We start from the raw sequence: 20,105 nt of genomic DNA, 5'->3' as shown, positions 1-20,105 counted from the left end.
CTTTGATTTTTTTTCTTTCCCAAAAAGACCAGCTATCTCTTTAATTTTGAAAGTCTAAGAAATACCACACTGAAGGATAAAAAGATCTTCTGAGATCTATAGAAGAATCTCTCAGGAGAAATTTAATTTGCTAGTCTTTTTGGCTAGAAAGCTCTTGGGCTTACAGCTATCATTTAAACAAAAATGAAGGAAAACAGATGTTTTTCTTGACTCTATCACTGTACTCAGTAAAACTGAAATATAAATGGACATTGCTAACTTTGTGTATTGCCCACCACTATTAATGCTATGCTATTGAAATCTGTTTGAATATTAATTTGGCATTGTGTGACTACTTAGCAGACTAATGATCAGCAGATATTCAACCAGCAATAAGAATGTTAAATATGCATGCACATTTTTGCAGAAATATTTAAAATTGATTCCAACTGCTGGAAGTTTTCTAGGCAGAAAAGTTTTAAATAGTAAAAGGTCTAAAAATAGAAGCTGCAAATGAACGCATCATATTCAATAGTTCTGCAAGTTTAACTGTTCGTCTAGAATTTCATAAAAGGGCAAGAATTCGATGGACTATGGCTAACAGATTTTAATTTCTACCAGTGTCTGTATGCACAGATCCCTCTGAAACCACACTGCTCACAGACAGGACACACTTATGGACTAGGAAGACAAGTCAAAATTCAAAAAAGCTTTGAAACAGAACAGCTCACATGTTCACAAACTGTTCCTCTGAAGTGAGCATCGGGGGGAATATCCTTTCTGTGTACATTTCCCTTTTGTGAATGGCGACTACAGTGTTTGTAATTGTGGGATTTAACACACAGCACTGCTGAATAAAAAATGTAAACAGTGCTTATTAGTAAACTGCCAGTATTACGAAAACACAGGGTATTTAAAATGCTCATTTAGTCAGTTTTGCCTTCCGAAGTGCACAGTGCAGTATTTAAGTCAAAGCTAGGTCTGTACTTTTGAAAACCTTGTTTTTACATTCATGGATTTGTTAACAAGTGTCAGAAGTTATCCATTAAAATGGGCATGAACACCAGAAACAAACTGCAAATTCAACTTTCACCACACAGCACAAAAATCATGGTCACAGCTTCATATTTAATGTGGAATCACTTTAAGTATACAATATTTCAAAAGATCCAGAAACTGGTTAGGAGCTAAAAGCCAGTAGAACAAAAATACAGAAAATCTAAAATACATCTTTGACCTTTTTAATCCTATATTTTAGGGTCACATTCCTGAATAGACAAGTTTGCCATATGAGGAAAGAAACTTTGGTATGGAGTTGAACTAGCCACATGAATAGCACCTGTAGCTTTCAAAATAAATAGTAATGGCTAACTAGACACGATGGCAGCAAGATATCCCCTAGAACAAGCATATGCTTGGAGCTATGCATGAAGGCTGGACAACAAAATGAGTGTATTTTTTTTAAAGTAACTTCAAAGCATTTCTGCTTTTTGTATTTCTAATTATTTAGAAAGCTTTCCTACAATGAGGAAGCTTTACTTTTATATGCTAACCCCTTATAGTCACTCCCTTGAAAATTGCACTCTGATGCTCGCAGAACACTTTTATTAAGTGTTTTTCTTTCTTAAGTCTTTAGATTCCCCCTATTTTTCTAAAATATTGTATTTTTATTCCATAGGCCCACACTGGTTAGCAGTAGATGCTGGGAACAGAAACATGCCCGCTGCTCCAATAGTTGCTTATTAAAAAGGTCAAAGATAAATTCGACCTTGAAATGGAACAGAAGTTGGGCTTTTCTTAATAAACGGTATCAGAAATAACAAATCCTCTTTGTCACATGTGACACTCTCCTACAGCCAACAATAAAGTAGCTACCGGAATGTTAGTCGATGTTAATCTTTGTTTTATGGGTTTGCAACAAAGCATAATACACATTTAACAGAGTAAGTGAAACTTCAGTTTCCAGTGTGTAATGAATTTTAGTCGTTTAATAAATTTTAACTTTTATTTGTGTATTCCACTGTAGTGCTGTGACAACAAATCACACCTGTGTACCAGAGCATACATCAACAGTATGATGTAACTTTACTTACACCACTGCTATATTTAGATTGTTGAAAGAGACATAAGCATACACTATGGCCACAGCAAATAAATTTCTGGGGTTTTTTTCTTTGATAACCTTCACTTTTTAAGTAATACTTCACTTTTAAAATTTGAATTATTGAAAAAAATCACAGAAAGTTTATACAGGAACAGATATAAGGAATAACCTCACAGGCACTGATATGACAAACATTTATTTTAAGGGCTGAGAGGCATTAGTACCACGTTGACAAAGTTAACTGAAAAGAATGACTAACTTTGTCTAAATGGAAAATGCCCACCTTTGCTTGTTGAGAAAAGAAATTCAGAAAGTTATTTTTGGCCTTGCTATGTCACGAAGTCAATCATACAAAGACCTAAGCATTTAACCTAAGATAATAGTTTTTAAAGCCCTTCTATTAAAAAAAAAGCCAAAACCCATCATGCAAATCTTTGATCAATTATGCAGCGGCTTTAAAACTGTTGCAAGACCATACTGTATATATTAGCTTTTATACTGCTAATGCACAACTAACAGCAAACTCGATTAGATTAACACAAATTTGTCTTAATTACACCGTTATATCACACTAAGGAGACAAATGCCACAAGATTGGCAAAAACATTTAATTCTGAGCACTCAAATGGCAGGACAATTATGTGTTGTAACCCCTTCACATTTAGAAAAAAACATGATCCTGCAGTCTCACTTTACAAAAAAAGGAAAAAAAAACTTCTGTAAAATATTAATTGGGAGGGGAACTGTTTTACTACCTAACACAAAGTAACTCATACAACTAGTGTCAAAGGAAACAAAAGTACTCCTAAATAAAAAGTCAAAATACACATAGCAACAGAAGCACAAATGCTGCGTTAAATACAGTCAAGATAGGAAGACAATGCACTTGTTAATAAAAAAGACAAAAAAAAGAAGAAAAGATACTAAACTTAGCAACACATTTAAAGAAAATGCAATGAGGGAAAACTGTGTTTTCCTATGACAAGTTTCCATTTGCAGTCTTTCCATCCATAATTTGTCTGGTACAGTACATCCAATTAAAATATTCAGAATCTCACAGAAGAGCTAAGTTGTTCTCTTCCAAATCTAATTCAGAAGCTGGTATTGGATGTTTTAAACAGACATCATTATGAATGAAGTAGAAGCAAGGCAACAAATGGACTTTTCATTACCATCAGTATTAGCAATGATGACCAACATTTTTAGAAGTTATCATAATCTTTTTTGTCCTTCTTTCCCTCTGCTTCAAACCCATCAACCCCATCACTGTCCCTTCTCCTTTTACGATTATTATGGATGTTGAAGCGTTGATTCATCTGTGGTAACGGATCCATTCCTAGAACTTTGTGTATCTGACGGAACGCAAGGAGTCTCAGCGCAAACTAGAAAAACAGTACAGAAAATCACTTGTGTTACAAACAAACATCCATTTTGAGCACTATATCAAACAATTAGGGAAGAACATCAGTGATGTGTGATATTACCCTTAGCTCTAATTATTCCATCTTTCCATTCCCCCAACAAAATCAATACAATAAAATGTGTATGTCACTTTTGCTGCTTTTGTAAGTGCAGCATCTTAGCTTAATGTACTTGTGTTTGGGCTTCTGGGCTTGCACAGAAGCAGCCAAGGCTTGTCACATGTCATGTTAGGTGACAAGTGATCAGGAATCATTAGCAAAAGGATCAAATGAAGAGGCAGAGGCAGTAACCTCTTAAACTCCAAGCATGAATGGTCATAGCTATTGTATGAATCTTACACAGATGTATTTATAAAATTTCCAATCTAGTAACATGCTGATGTAGAGTAAAAGCCTGTTCGCAGATCTAGATCTAGATACGTAGATATAGATGAGAATGCTATAAATTGTTCACGAAAATACATTTATTTCAGTGCAATAATGAGCACTATGAACACCCTCTCCTGTGATATGTTCAATGCTTAGCTTAAGGCTGGTAAGATCCAACTACATTCTGTGAAAAAAAAAAGAATTCATGTCCAATATAAAGCTACATTAAAAAAAACAGAACCAAAACGAAGCCATCCATCGAATTTAGTTACTTCACAACTACATTCCCTTACCTGTGCACTTGAAGTAATATCCTCGCGTTGCTGATCTGTCATTACAGCAAGTGTATCAAAAGGATCTTTTTCACAAGGGTCCAGAAGGCCAGGCCCACCTAAAATAATCAGGCTAATTAGTAATACATCTTCACCTTATTACGATCAAGATTACAGATTAGTTAAGTGTACGTATACATAAAAGGCAACTTGCCTTTAAGGATGATTCCTGAAGATATACACTCAAAAACTCTTCTCAGTGCATCTCCAGGACTCTGTGGTCCAGTCGCGCTGCTAATTGCTTTTTCCACAAGCAGCTCCATAGCCTACACCAAAACAGGAGGATTTAGCCAAATTAGAAGACTGATTAAGACAGAATAAAGCTGTTACTGTTCCTCAGTAGAGAATTTTGAATCCTGAATTTTGAAGAACATTACACATTGTAGAACACTTTCAGTAAAAATTTAAAGAAACCCCAGTTATTTTATAAAGATGAATAAAAAGAAAGGTGGTGCCAGATGAACAATGAGCGCTGATACTGGCAGCTGGGCACTGCTGGTGTCCCCAGGGCTCAGTGCTGGGTCCAGTCCTGTTTATTCATGATCTGGGTGAGGGAATCAAGTGCCCCCCCAGGCAGTTTGCAGATGGCACCAAGCTGGGTGTGAGTGCTGATCTGCTGGAGGGCAGGGGGCTCTGCAGAGGGATCTGCACAGGCTGGATCCTCGGGCCAGGGCCAATTGTGTGAGGTTCAACCAGGCCAGGTGCTGGCTCCTGTCCCTGGGTCACAGCAGCCCCTGCAGCTCCAGCTGGGACAGTGGCTGGAAAGCTGCTGAGTGGGAAAGGCCCTGGGGGTGCTGGTCAGCAGTGGCTGGACATGAGCTGGGTGTGCCCAGGGGGCCAAGGAGGCCAAGGACATCCTGAAAGTATCAGCAATGGTGTGGGCAGCAGGAGCAGGGCAGTGACTGCCCCTCTGTGCTGGGCACTGCTGAGGCCACACCTCAAATCCTGGGCTCAGTTTTGGGCCCCTCACAAGAAAGAGACTGAAGTGCTGGAACATGTCCAGAGAAGAGGAACAGAGCTGGGGAAGGATTTAGAGCACAAAGTTCTGTTACCAACTGCAGAGGGAGCTGGTGGTGTTTATCCTGGACAAAAAGAGGCTCAGGAGAGACCTTATTGTTCTGTATAACCACCTAAAAGGAGGGTGTAGCCAGGTGGGGGGATGGTCTCTTCTCCCACATAAATGATGACAGGACAAGAGGAAATGGCCTCAAGTTGTACCAGAAAAGGTTTAGATTGGATATTAGGAAAAAAAGTTTTGACTGAAAGGGTTGTAAAGCATTGGAACAGCGTGCCCAGGGAGTTGACAAAGTTACTATCCCAGGAAGAGTTCACAAAACATGTGGATGTGGCAATTAAGGATATGGTTTATCCGTGCTAAATTAACAATTAGACTTGATGATCTTCAAGATCTTTTCCAACCTGAACAATTCAGTGATTCTATGATGGGCTTCTTCCCATCACAAGTTTTTCAGGAATTTTGTGGAAATTTATACAGCAGTAGCCTACATATACAGGTAGACAACTTGTCCAGCCATTTTTGAGACTATGAAACACTCTGGGACACTTGATTCTGTCAGCCACATGAACACAGTACACGGTACACCTAATGAAACAGGATGCTTCAGAAAAATCGAAATAGATTTTTCTACAAGACTACAGAAATTTATATTATCAAACATTTAACATCCTTAAAATGCTTAGTATCCTCACTAGTCCTTCAGTTTAGAAAAATTGAAGCTTACAGCAATTTTTCTCCTAGTTAGCAGCAACACTAATTCATATGTTAAGCAAGTATAAAAAAACTTCTATATAGCCTTATATATACATATATTTTCGGAATGTATACATTTCATTTTCGGAATGTATACATTCTGAAATGTATACATTATTTGATGTTAGTTAAAATGGTTTAAATCATTAGCTGTGTTTTAAGTACTGATTTTTTTCATGAATATTTCCATTGCTCACTTTTATTAGACATTATTTTTTCCCAGAAGAATCTATAAAAGTATTTGTAAAAGAAAGAACTAACTTCTAGAACTCTTTCCCAGAATTAGATAGACGTTTCACTGTTACCTCTTTGGCAAGTTTAATTCTCAAACAATAGTTTTTGATAGGTTTTTTGGAGGCACCTGTTGTTTGGACCTTGTCCTCCTCACCACATCTACAGTTGTTCAAACACTACTTTTTCTTCCTTATTTCAAGGTGTAAATATTTATTCTGATGTATACAAGTAACTACAGGCAGTGCTAATCACTAAGGCTGCCCATTTCTTTCTATTTTAGCGCCATTTAACTGACAGATTTCAATTTTTGAAATGTCTGCAAAATGTCTGGTACAGCCATACTCCTGCTGTATCAGTCAGGATTTGGCAACAGTAATTAAGATGTTTTCAAGCAGGAAACAAAGTACATCAGTAAAGAGAAAAAAGCAGACCTTGGATTTGCATATATTAAAATCTAGTTCTTTTGGATCCACATATAATACACTGAGGTCTATAACTCAGTCCTAGGAAAATGTGAATTATGATGTCCTGGTGTTTATGTGCATAAAAGGCTGGATTTCAAATTTGAATAATGTGTAGGAAGCTGACAAAATTCTTTTAATTTAGTTTCTACTTTTAGGTACATGAAATGCTATTACTGTGAGCATTCGGGCTTCCTATTAAACTTCTATTTTTACAACTACTTATGTTTTTTTTAAACTAGCTCTGTCACCTCTTTCATTTGCAAAAGGTTTCTAGTACAGAGGGTAGGAGAATATCTGTATTCAGAAAACTGTACTACTCCAATATGTGAAACTCCATCTGTACTGGCTGAAATCACCACTTTCATTTTGTCATTATTTTTATCAGTAAGACTTTTCCTATAGGCCAAAAGAACAGCTGACTACAGTTCAGTGCTGGTCCATGTCTCTGAGAATGCATCAGGAACAAATCAGGAATCACTTTTGGAGAGAACTGAGACACAGCGAGGTCTGACACACTGCTTCATATCTCTCTTCCCTTCTGGATGTTCCTTGGAACACATAATGTGAGAGTTAAGAAGCCACACTCCTTGTTCTTCAGCCATGTCCCTCCTCTGTGTTGCAACAGTTGTAAGGATACTTTTCTGAAAGTAAGCCAAGGTTCATTCTCTGGCAACTCAGTATCACAGTGATATTAAGAGAGCACTTAGCATCTTCTAAGATGTATTTGTTTAGTGTACTTTTCATGAAATGCTGTACTGAAACTGGCACTAGTTTTTTTCCATTTAAATATTTAAAAAACAGACATTACTGCTCCACTTCCCTTCCAGAAGCAATAAATATTATTAGAAGTAATTTAATAAAACTGTGTGCAAACTTAGTGAAGTTGTAAAATATTTCTCATCTAAATAAAGTCAACTGATCAAAACACTGTTAGTGCTCTTCCTGTCAAAACTGAGAAGGAAGCAGCACAGTGCAAAGGGATTTGGTCTGAAAAACACAACAGTCACGGCTAGGTTTACTTCCACATGATGCATGTTTCAGGTATTTGTTTCAGAATAACTTAATCCAATCCACAGACTGTACATCTGTTAGTATTTGGAGCATTTGTAAGGTAGTCAATACAAAAAGAGTGCTCCAAGAACACTCAACTGAATTAAGAAAGGTGACCTGATAGAACCCAGAGATTTAAGTGACACTGACAAAAATATGATGATGACACAACCACAGGCTGTACTGAAGTACTGTGGTATTTCACCTTGTGAAAGAGACATAATAAACATAAGAATTACTGTGATTTTTTCTTTTGACTTCTTTCTGTTATCACAGAAATATCTGGGCACAGCCCGCATTATTTTAAATATGATTCAGCAAACTCCAAGCAATTCAGAGTTGGGAGTTAGGAAAAAATAGGTTCTTTCATACAGAGTAAAGGAAAAAAAATGCTAAAACTTAGAATAGGGATCTACCCACAAAGAATAGAAAATAACAAGAAAATTTCTTTTGGGAAAAAAAAGGTAACTTCCAGCTTCAAATGAAAAACCTTAGAAAACTGTATTTTAAGAGGGAATCTGGAGTACTTGTTAACAAAAAAAAAACCCAGAATCCCAAACAAAACCCTACACTATGTGTTGAAAATGTCTGAATTTAAGACCTGTACGAACATTTCCCTATAAGTTCCTTGTAGTAACATCTTTATTAAGAAGACTCATTAAGAAAACATTACTTACCCAGCTTGGAAAATCAGACCAAGTAGGAACCCGCTGACAGAGGTCACGAAGAATACGTATGATAATCACACAGGACTGCAGACCATTAGCTCTAGCCTTGAGAGCAATACAAAATCCAATTAATCAACCCCTGCACCCATAGCAAACAGGAGTTGTTGAAAGACTAAAACACCGCTGTTCAATGGAAGCTCAGATACAAGACTGAAACAAATCACTCTACAACTTTATTCCGTGAGCTGCCATTTACAGCAGTATTTTATACAGGGTTAGTAATTTAAGGTGGTAGAAGTCAAAGTGCACAGGTTATACAAGAACAACATTTCTTGATCCCCTATACACTTTGACCCATGTTCATTTGAAACAATAAATACAGTATCTTTCTATATTAGAAATAAAAAGGATAAAGTAAAGATCTAAGAAGTAGGTATAGAGACTGAAAGGTCAAGGGAATCTGTTTGGTTTCTTTATTGTGCCTTTGCCAGAATGCAAAGTCACTAAACCAAACAGTTGCTTCTCACCTTTCATTCCCTACACTTAATGCACTAAAAGAAATAGAAAAAAAAGTCTTAAATCTAAACACAAAGCTTTAAACACATATTCCATTATTTAAAGCGAAGTTACTCTGCAGCCTTATGGAATATATAACAAATATACAACATATGATCACCCCAAGCGAGTCAAGCTTTCAACATCGCCTTCTCAATGACTGGAAAAAAAAATTATGTCAAATGTGCAATAACTGCATAAAGCAGCTCCTCCATATTCAACCTCCTACAGTTAAATTTAGGGACCAGAGAAATATTAAGTATTATTAGCATGAACAACGCTGAGTGTTTTCACACAGTTAAACATTCATATTGCAACTGAACTAATCTCTCATAAGGCTACAAGAAGAAAGTAAAATGATGTTCCGAACCTGGAACCACTTAGCGTGGCGTAGAGCAGCCAGAGCGTCAAGGCATTTTTGCCTGTCCAAGACGTCCGGTGGGTCTTTCACCATACCCGAGGTTACATCTAAAATGGATTGAATTGGCAAAATGCAGTGAGGAATGGGTGTTTGACCAGGTGAGCAAGACACTTCCTTAAATAGCTTCAATGTCACACATGCCATTTAAAGTTTAAACCCTTGAACAAGAAATGTCAATGTTCAGCAGTAGTCGCTCAATTGGGATTAGGGCATCAACCCAGTAGAAAGATCAAGAGCATAATGCACTTCAGCTCTGAAGTTATTTTCAACTGCATTGCTGATTATGCAATGCATAGTACTTCTTTATTTCAGCTAACAGTGGAAAAACACATATCCCCTAAAATTAAATACTGAAGGAAGGATGGTTGGACACAGTGCACCAGCACAGAGAACACAAGACAGAAGGAACACAAAAATCCACTTTAACCAAGTAGAAACATTCAAACTTAGTTTCTTTTAAATTTTAATTGTCAGGTGTTATTTGGAACCTATTCTTGAAAGAAAAACTAAGTATAACAAATCTTAAAAGTGCTGAATGTTTAGTAATCATGTTATTTTTATCATGCCTTAAAATTATTTTACTTTAAAAACCTGACTAAAGGAATGTGATATATTGTTCAATATTACAGAGTTCCTTGTTTTCTAGCACTTTCTCTCTTACCCATATAAATAAAATTCCTCAGCCCATAATAGATATGTTCCAGCAACACTTAGGATGCAAGGAAGGATCTGAAAAGGGACTGCTTTACCAAAGACTCACCAAGATAAAGAAAAGCAATAGTCTAAAAAACAAAGCAAAATGTCTGAAAGATGAAGAAATCAGCAGACATTTTCTATTTGAACATTCAGAAAATAATTTGATTACCAAGCTGCTTTCCTACCAAAAATGAAGAGACTACAGAAGTGGTTTAATCAGTGAAAATGGAAGCACTGAACAATATGAAATGGTATCCTTGAGTTACTTGAAAACTATATAGATATAATCAGTGATCACCATTAAAAGTTAATTTTTTTACTCATTCTGAAAATGGCTATGGTGACTAGTCACAACATATGCTGCTAGCATAACTGGTGATACACCAAATAAGATGAAACAAAAAGCTCTCACTGAATGGCACACATCTCACAGGAGCTAGCTAGTACAGTTTACTCCTTCAAGATCTAAATTTAGGTTAAGCCAGGGAATAAAATAAAATAAAAAATAATGAGGCTCATGAAACATGCCTGCAACGAGAAGCTTTTAGACATGTTGCAGAAATTGTGCTCTGAAACCACAAATGTAAACTAGTTGGATTCTTTAGTCTATAGAGCTAAAAGGCCACAAATGAAAATGATATTACAGCTTTTCAGTACAGTAACTAAATTTAATGTGAAGTACTATATTCAGATTCAAGCAGTTTGATAGGATAGTCCCATTGCTCTGCACCAGGATAAAAAGCTGAAGACTTCATAACAGCAAAGCTGAGAAGAACATAGGTAACTTCTCACACAGATATTTGAACTTACAACTACATATTAAGGTGTAAAAATAAAAATCTTCACTAACAATGCAATTACAGAGCAAATTAAGATGTTTGAAGTGATGTTTCTTTCAAAGCAAAAACAATAATGAAAAATCCCCTCCAAACCTATACCAGAGGGGTGCCAGCCAAAGCTAAATGATTAAAGGAGTACAACCCAGATACATGAGACAAGGGGTACGTCCTGAGAAGACCCACCACAGGAAAAAGTGGCAAATTAAGGTTGAGAAATTAAAAATGCAAATATGTGCTGTGGGGCCAATAGTCTAATCAGTCAATTATATACACTCTTCTAAAACTAACATGCAAATAGGTGACACTGTGCAAACTTCTAGAACAATAATTCATTAATAATTTGAAATTTCTACCTCTGAAAACCTTCAACTTCTAAAATAGTTTTACTGAGAAGAATTGCAATTTAAATGTACAGGAAAGAATCTTACTCAGTGCTGGAAATGTTCATCTAAAATGGGTTCCTAATAGCTGTCATAAGAATACCCTTGGAACTTAAAAAGACTTTGAAAGTCAGAAGTTGCTGAGGCGGGTACTACATTGAGAAAACACTGACTAAAATATGTATAAAGGGAACTCCTGTAATATTTATTCTGTGGATTTTTGCATATGTTTCACATTTCTGGATTAACCCCTTAAAGACTGTGTAACTAAAATCAGATGCCTAACCTACCACCCTACTAAACTAGGACAAAAATGGAATTAATTTACAAAACATGGGCATGATTTCTTACCCTGTATAACTTACTACTAGCCTAAACATAAGGGGTTAATCTTTAATTAGACATGCTGTGTCCACACTACCTCTTCATTAAAAGTTAACAGGTATGTCAATTTAGGTAAGTTTTATTATGTAAAATGCATTTTATCCAGTCAACTATTATAAGACTAGTGTGAACACTGCTTCATTCTAGGAGAGAGACAAAGACGAAAAGAAAAAAAAAACAAAACAAAAACCAAACACAAAGTAACAGCAGATGCTAGGACTATGCATCCAAACCCCTCCTTTGTAAAGCATGGCAGGTGTGACACTGAGCTTTAGAAAACCTTGGTCAAAAATCCTTCCGATGTCTTGGCAGCAACCCCTGACAGGAATCAAGTCCCTCTGCTAGAAGGCTTTGGACCGGGGCTGTTAGCTAAGGATAAAAGAGACACACGCGCACACGCAGAGGTGTTGGTAGGTATGCACACTCTGTTTGCCGAAGGAAGACGACTCAGCTGGGTTAGAGCTCTTCGAATGTACCAGATTCGGTCAACTGTCAAACGCACAATACTGTAAGCAACAGTAGCTATGCGGTTAACAATTTCATTTCACCGTTTGGTTTTTTTTTTAGCCTTTTACTTAATAACACATCAAACATGATTCTACTCCACATGCAAGACTCAAGTTGCATCTTTACTCCAACTGGTTCTTCCGGTAAAGCCTTCCTTAACACCTGAACTAGCTCCCCAAGCGAGCTAAGGAAAATGAAAACTTCAAACCAATGTAAGACACAGAGCATGAGAAGCTGCAGTAAGAAAAACACAAACACATACTGTTACTCTGCAGCAAATAAGCAGCAGTCTTCGGAATAAGGAACTTCTTTGCTGCAATAATTGGCAATTCAGTCTTCTATTTGCTCCAGTTTCAAAAGTGAACTTTTCTGCACATCCATTTTATACTGCTCAGTGTCTTGAAGAGAAATCTAACTTGATTTTGTTTGCCTAGAGGCAGTACTGCATTCAGCAGTGTATAAACTCACAAAGATAATTTAACTCAAGTGTGGGTCAGACAAAAATACAGATTTGTTTCCTTTTGGCAGCATAACTTAGGGGACTGATGGTAGTAATTTGAAATTTGTTTTACTTTTAGTCCACATCACAGAATTTTGGGCCAGAAACCACTTAGTTGAATTGAGTATAGCGGCAGGAATCAATATGGCACTTCTGCACAGTACATCAAGAAATACACATGGTGTTTAAGGTTCATTTCATTAAATGGTTAGTCTAATTTAATGATAAAATGCTTTTTTAAAAAATAAACTTGATTCAGCCCAGAGTCATGTTATACTCAGATTGTCCAAAACCAAGTAAAAATGGTTGGGTGTGACAGTACACATACAAAGCCTTTATAGCTAGGAATAAAATGAACAGCTTAAAACAAAAGCACTCTAAGACTCTTTGGAAGTCATCCAAACCACAAAATGCATGTTGAAAATTTTTCTTTCTGATTATGTAGGATGACTCTGTTAACATAGCTTGCTTATAAATGCACTAGTCACAGCTACAGGACACTTAGTAATGCAATATAAAAACCTCAAGTGTTTTAGAGGACATGTAGTGATGAGATGAAATCTAAAAAAAACCTCAGTGCCTTATATAAATACGTATATACACAAGCACATGTATACATACACACATAAAATTTCTTTCAACCTGTATATGAGAAGTGTTAAAACAGCCTCAGATTTCCTATTTGTAGGTTCACTGTCAAACACCAGAACCCTGTTTGCTATGATCTCTTTCAACTATGAAAATACAGGATTAAAAGGAAACAAAAGTTAATTTTATCTGACCCATAAATAAAAAGAACCAATGTACTGCAGACATTAATCATGCTTGTTGGCTTAAAAGCTTTTGGAGCTTTGAAAGTGTTACAGAACAGACCCTAAAGCAACACTGCTGGCACCAGAGAAACTGTGGACTTCACAAACGTAAATTGATTCCCAAGCTCCACCTTCTGCTTCAGCTCAACGACAAAGCCATTTCTTATTGTACTAGTTGGGTTTGCCAGTTGGATAGAAGAGTGATTGTAATACCAGGAGCCTAAATATACTCAAAAAGCACTCCAGACCAAAAAACAACCTCAGAGAGCTGGAAAAAATCGCATTATCTTTTAAAGTTAAAAGCACTGTTACTGTCAAAAGTACTGAAAAGTGCACTTTAAGTGGCACTATTCAGAATGTCTAAGTGATGGTAATACTGACCCAGTTCGAACCCAGAAACCTCTGATTTGATTTTCTAAATCCATACAATCTTTCTCTTAAGGCAAGACTGCTCTAGAAAGCCAGTTTATAGCCGCTTGCTATAAAATACTTAGTTTTCCACATAATTTTAAAAGGGGGGAAAAAAAATCAAGCTTGTACCTTTTCCAGAAAGCTGAGGTTGGACATAAAGTTAAAAATTTTAAAAATTAAATAAAAGCATCATATACACATTTATTTTAACCAACTGTTTTCTACTGAGACTGCTTGTTGAAAAACAAAGTTTTGATCAAATACGTGTGCCAGCATGTTGCCTTCCAGGACCTTAGTGCCATCTTAAGCAGAATAGATAAACATAAAAAAAACAGGTGAGAAATAAGTAACATCTTTAACAACTTCCCAACCTCCATCCCTCATGTTCTCTTCCCGAATGACTGGAGATGTCAGTGTGATTGTAACTTGCATTTTGGGTTCCACACACGAATTTAAAATTATTGCTGCTTCTGGGACTGCACACTTGATATCGTATTTCTCTGGACTTATTACCTAAATATCGAGAAACAGAAATTTCTATTAGCATGTGGCCATTAAAAGTAACAGGAAGAAATAGGATTCCAACATATTCTTTTTCCAACAGAAAGACAGAAACACAATATAATTATACAAAACAGATACCTATGTAGCCATAGAACCACACTACACAGTATAAGGATATGTGGACTTGCATATTGTTTCCAAATTATTAATGAAAATACACAACCAAGCAGTTAGAATTTAAAAAAACTGCCCAGAAAGGAAATAAATAGACATTATATAACAAGAATCTTGATGGTGTTTGAAATAAAGAAAAGCCTCAGAGCCAATTAAAATGTCAGCAGGGTGTTTCTCAGTGGAACACAGAAGTCTTTGAAAAGCAAAGATGCTTATTTTTCAAGCTCACAATTACAAATGGGTATTGCTAGGTATATTCTATGCTTTGGTGTCACAACATGCTAAGAAAAAAGGGCAAGATAAGCACCAGGGAAAAAATCTAAGTCTAACTAATAAAGTGTTTATTTTGAATTGCTTTTTGCAGCTTTATTTAATAATTCTAAACAGCCCCAAAAGAAAGCTGTAGGCCCCTCTGTGACCTTCTTCTACATACTTGGTGAACATTTCCATGAAGACAGACCAAGATGTCCATTTGTTAAATTTACTTCTGTTCTGTTACTTCAAAGAAGAGCAAACTTGAGACTATTTTTTCAATAATGTGATCCTGCTAAAGCTTCTATCATGCCAGTGATTCTGTCAAGCATTTTACTAGATTGCACTGAAATACTGGTGCTGCGACAAGCACTCTACAGTGACAGGCTTTGTTCTGCAAAAGAGCAGACACTTTATACTTTCTTGTGGAAATACAAAGGGTTTGTATTTCACTGAATGGTCTAAGACTGCACATTTACTTTTTTAAACATTCTAAATTCTAAAAACCCCACACTAGATTTAGCTGGCTAATTTTGAACAATAAAGCACTGACACATACAATAAGGAAACAAGATATAAGTACAAAAAACTGGCATTAATGGAGAACTTTGACCTGAGGCAGCAGATGTGCTGTAATTATCTCTACTGCTAGTAACTGATTAATGGTCTTTCTTGTGCTCATTTCTATTTCCCAAATAAAAGAAATCTGTTAAATGGTGATTGATACTACACTGCTGGAGCACACGCTTGTATGGTCACAATATGGAGGAAGCAGAACATGCAGCAGTCTCTGAATTCAGACTGAAACACTCAGGAAATGGAAAGAAGCTGAACTATGTCATATAGCAGCACAGTGAGTCCTGCCGATATTTAACTTGAGGACAGATTTTCACAGTACTTCTACAAAAAAAGTGAATTCAAAAATTCAAATTCAAATCAATTCAATTCAAGTCAAATTCAAAAATCTAAATTCTACTTACTGCAAGTTGCTTAGGGAGGCTTTCAGCAATACGACTGAGTAATGTCTTGGAGGGCTTCTCAGCACACAACAAAACAAGATTGACATTTCGGTCTCCACGGAGCAGCAAACCTTTAGCCAAAACGCCCACCCGTAAAACGCCTTTCAAAGCTCTGTGAATTGTAGTTAAAAGTTGCATTTAAAATAATAATGTAAAAATCGTAAAAATAATCCTGAAGATAGAAAAGTAAAATAAAATTGTACTCCACATCTTTCTGAGACTTCAAAATACTGCATAAAAGCCCAAAGAAATGAGATCCTAAAAACACTGATAACAGGGTAAGGAAAAACAAGAAAATTCTTAAAAAGTAATTTAAAAATACCTGTCTTTACTGCCATCCTTTTTGTCATCTCCCTCTTTGTTCTTGCTTTTTTCGTGATCAGTCATGCTGTCAGAAACCAGCTTCAAAGCACGCTCAGTAATAGAAACAATTTTTTGGACTGCCTGAAGTTCCTCCTCAGTTGGATATATAGCAGCATGCTTGGTCATCACGTAGCGGTCATCAGAGGAGTCAGGGCGGCGCAGAGGCTGAACAGACAAAAAAAAGTGTTCTTCTGAAACCTGGGTGCACTTCCAAGTTCAAAAATGAGACAAAATACCAAAACCCAAACATGTGGCTAAGGAACAGAATATTCAAACATCACATCACTGAAATTAACAAAACATGAAGTTTCCTCAACAGCCTACACTGTCACAATCAATCATGTCTGAAAAGACACGAAGTGTATCAAAATTAAACTAAGGCCAAATCCCAAGATCAGAGGCACTCCTCAACTGGAAATACTTGGATATTGCAGCAAAATGAAGTATTCATGATTTCTTTTGTACAACCACAGGATTGTACAGGACGACCTCAAAAGGTCATCTAGTCCAATCTCCTGTTCAAAACATGGTCAGCTGTAAGACCACATCATGTTGCTCAGGGCTTTAGCCCGTTAGTTTTTGAAAACCTTCAAAGATGGTGGCTGCACAACACCTGTACAAAAAAAAGATTTCCTGTATTCACTCTAAATCTCCTTTGTGTTCGCTTAAGCTGGATGTATCTCACCCTCTCATGACTATAAAAAGCCTGTCTCCTTAATAAAGCACAGCTATTAGAAGGCTACTCTGTCCCACTGAAGCTCTCTCTTCTCCAGGCTGAACAATCTCAGATGCCTCAGCTTCTCCTCACAGGGCAAGTGCTCCAGACCCCTGAACATCTACCCACTACACTGAGCCCATTACAGTTTATGTATCTTGTACTGGAAAGCCCACAATTAAATGTAGCATTGAAGTCAGGGTTTAACGAAAGCTGATCGCTTCCCTTAACGTGCTCCTGTTAAAGCCCAGGTAGCTGCTGGCCCTGCTGCCAGGGCACACTGCTGGCACATGCCCACTGCTGTTTGCCAGGACCCCCAGATCCCTTTCAGCAGAGCTGCTACCCAGCCTCAATCAATGCAAGGGGTTCTTCCTTTCTGAGTGCAGCATTAGGCACTTGTACTTGCAGAATTCCATAATGTTCCACTCCTACAGCTCACCTAGGTGCCTCTGGATGGTGGCCTTGCCATCCCAGGTATCAGCTATTCTCCCCATCCCAGCGTGATTCAGGTTCATGCCAGCTGCAAACCTCAGCAATGTGCACTCACTCCATCACCTTTCAGATCCTTGATAAGGTGCTTTTCAGTCTAATGCCAGAATCAACCCATGTGCAGTGTGGTACTGCACTTCACACTGCTAGAATATGATGCACCACTAACCATTATTCTCAAAGTCTGAGAGCCCAGATATTTTTTATCCTTACATTTGTCCACAATTAGGTAAATAATATTGTATAACACAATCAAAAAAATAAAAAATAGAAAAATTCAGTGTGACTTGTGTTTTATAAGAAGCAATATTTAAAGCATCCTCTTGTCATTTCATTGTACTTCTTTTGGAGGACTAGTACACCTACACTATTTCATTAGCATATAATTTCTTCCTCTCTTTTCCAAATCCTTTATTAAGAAACACCAGACACAAGTGCAGTAGCACGGAGTAATTTTATATTTCTTAACTGTGCCTCCTGGTAAAGAATGGTTAAATTTTTTTCTCAAGGTAAGAAACTCACTGCTGGTCCTTGGGGTTGAGGAGGCATTCCAGGTCTAACCCCCAGCAGACCTAGTGGTCCTGGAGGGCCATGAGGATATCCTCCATCTGGTATTCTGCGACGGTCATCCCAGTGATGCTGCTCTTCCTCCATTCTCCTCCAGTACATGTCCTCTTCATATCGCCTGAAGAGCATCAATCAAAGTATTCTTTTTATGCAGCAGTTAATACTTGACACTGCTCTAGACAGATTCTTCTCTGTTTTCAACAACTTCTAGCAGCCATGAGCAAATACCAATGAAGGGATGGTAACAACATGAATTATTGTTGTAAAAGTAGGTCTGCATTTATGGAAAAGTAATTCTAGTAACTCTGCATTACTCAGAAGGATTGAAGAATAGCAAACAAAAATCCCAGTGAGAGAATGACAATTTAAAACACGACAGTACAGAGCTCCCTAAAGTATTTAAAATAAGTAACTACGGAGCTTAGTTTCAGACAATCTGACAGCAGCAGGTTGTCACATTCATTCATGAAACATAATGCATTACCTCATTTCCATCCTCCAGCGTTCCTCCTCTTCTCGCCTTCTCCAGTATTCTTCTTTCTGCATCTGTTTTCTCATCTTCTCTTCCTGAATTTTTCTTGCTCGAATACTGGGCTTCACTTCTACTTGTAAGTCTGGGTTTACTTTTTTCTAGATCAGAAAAGTAATGAATTAAATGTTGCTTTCCTGTCCTCATCTCAAGGCTATGGAGTAGTTCTGGCATATTTAACATACACTACTCATCTACAATAAAATCAAAAGGAGTAAAATGCAGTTTTAGAACTGCACAAATGCACTTATCCTTAAAAGGTCTGCAACACAAAGAGTGTGTGCTGTTTATCCTACCAAAAACACTGAGCAATACTTTTTTATACTCTTTAAACTTCATGGTAAACAACATAAAGAACCTATTGCTGCTTCACTTCACTAAGCATCGCTTAGACTACAAGCAACATTCGAAACATTTAAAAAAGCCTCAACCAAAACATAATTTCACAATTTGCATTATTCTTTTAAGACTACACTGCCTATGAAATATATTTCTCTTTTTTCACATGCTGTTTACTCAGAGTGCCTACTTTTGTCTAATCTTCAAACCTAAGAGCAGGTGACCAGACAAGTTAGCTGATATCTGCTTGATTTTGAGAGAGAAGCATTAGCATTTTTACCTTGTACTGAAGTCTGTGCCGCCGCCCTTTCAAATGCATCTCCTTGGCATTAGGATCATTGAAACTGCATTCACAGAGTTTACAGTGAAAGCGGATCACCTTTCCTTCATCATTCCTTACCTGGAAAATAAAGTTGTTACACATCTGGTGATTTATTTTTTTTATAAGGCTGCTATAAAATTAAATTATCTATTAATCAAATTATCCAGTGCCACTGGATAATGTCTATCTGTCCTAAAACACGTTAAGAAGTTCACACAATAACTGAAAAAAGGCAAAACAGAAAAATAGAACCTTCATTTCTGACAGACACACCACTGTGCTTGGTAATGAGCAGGGAACAAGGTCCTTCCATTTCAAAGAGTACACAGCTCTAAATTCAAACCTGAACATAGTGAGCTAATAAATCACAGACCTGTGTATCATGCCAAATTCACATTCAGAGCTGATCCACCTATGTCATACCAACCGCATGAAGAAAAAAGAAATATGCACAACACAAAAACATAAACATATGCACAAGCCTTTGCAGGTTCAATGCATTGTCAGTCTTATCTTCAAGGAGAACCCAGAGAATTACAGTCAACCCCATCTTGATCTCTGGGAAGGTGATGGAGCAGCTAATCCTGGAAACAATTTCCAGGTACAATGAGGGCAAGAAAACCATCAGGAGCAGTCAGAATGACTTCACCAAGGTGAAGGCCTGGCAGATGAAGGCAGAACAGTCAAGATTGTCCCTATGGACTTCAATAAAACCTTGGACACAGTCTCACCACAATATCCTCTAACACAAGCTGGTAATGCATAGGCTGGATAAGTATACAGTGAGCTGGACTGAAAGCTGTGTGAACAGCCTGGCCAAGGGTAGTGATCTGCAGAATGAAGCCCAGCTGGAGGCCAAGAGCCAGCAATGCAGCCCCTGGATCAATACAGTCCTGTAACATCTTCAGTAATGCTCTGGATGATGGGGGAGAATGT

The 20,105-nt window shown here is 37.2% G+C and overlaps 1 protein-coding gene across 1 annotated transcript in view; it reads right to left on the bottom strand.

Moving 5' to 3' along the window:
• Positions 1–1,087: 1,087 nt before the first annotated feature.
• ZFR (zinc finger RNA binding protein) overlaps positions 1,088–20,105 on the bottom strand; it is a 47,122-nt gene continuing 28,104 nt past the window's right edge. The window contains exons 10-20 of the mRNA XM_054283268.1: positions 19,128–19,247; positions 18,464–18,609; positions 17,935–18,097; positions 16,168–16,373; positions 15,807–15,957; positions 14,268–14,409; positions 9,318–9,415; positions 8,402–8,497; positions 4,360–4,471; positions 4,167–4,264; positions 1,088–3,465 (exon numbers count right to left, since the gene is read on the bottom strand). Of these exons, the coding sequence (XP_054139243.1) occupies positions 3,286–3,465; positions 4,167–4,264; positions 4,360–4,471; positions 8,402–8,497; positions 9,318–9,415; positions 14,268–14,409; positions 15,807–15,957; positions 16,168–16,373; positions 17,935–18,097; positions 18,464–18,609; positions 19,128–19,247 (1,512 nt within the window). The 3' untranslated portion in view covers positions 1,088–3,285. The remainder of the gene's footprint in view (positions 3,466–4,166; positions 4,265–4,359; positions 4,472–8,401; positions 8,498–9,317; positions 9,416–14,267; positions 14,410–15,806; positions 15,958–16,167; positions 16,374–17,934; positions 18,098–18,463; positions 18,610–19,127; positions 19,248–20,105) is intronic.

Source organism: Melozone crissalis, unplaced genomic scaffold, assembly GCF_028551555.1.
Source record: "Melozone crissalis strain CALT ecotype California unplaced genomic scaffold, PUWL_Pcris_2 ptg000036l_1, whole genome shotgun sequence".
Classification (NCBI taxonomy): domain Eukaryota; kingdom Metazoa; phylum Chordata; class Aves; order Passeriformes; family Passerellidae; genus Melozone; species Melozone crissalis.
This window is presented reverse-complemented; position numbering and strand designations above follow the sequence as displayed.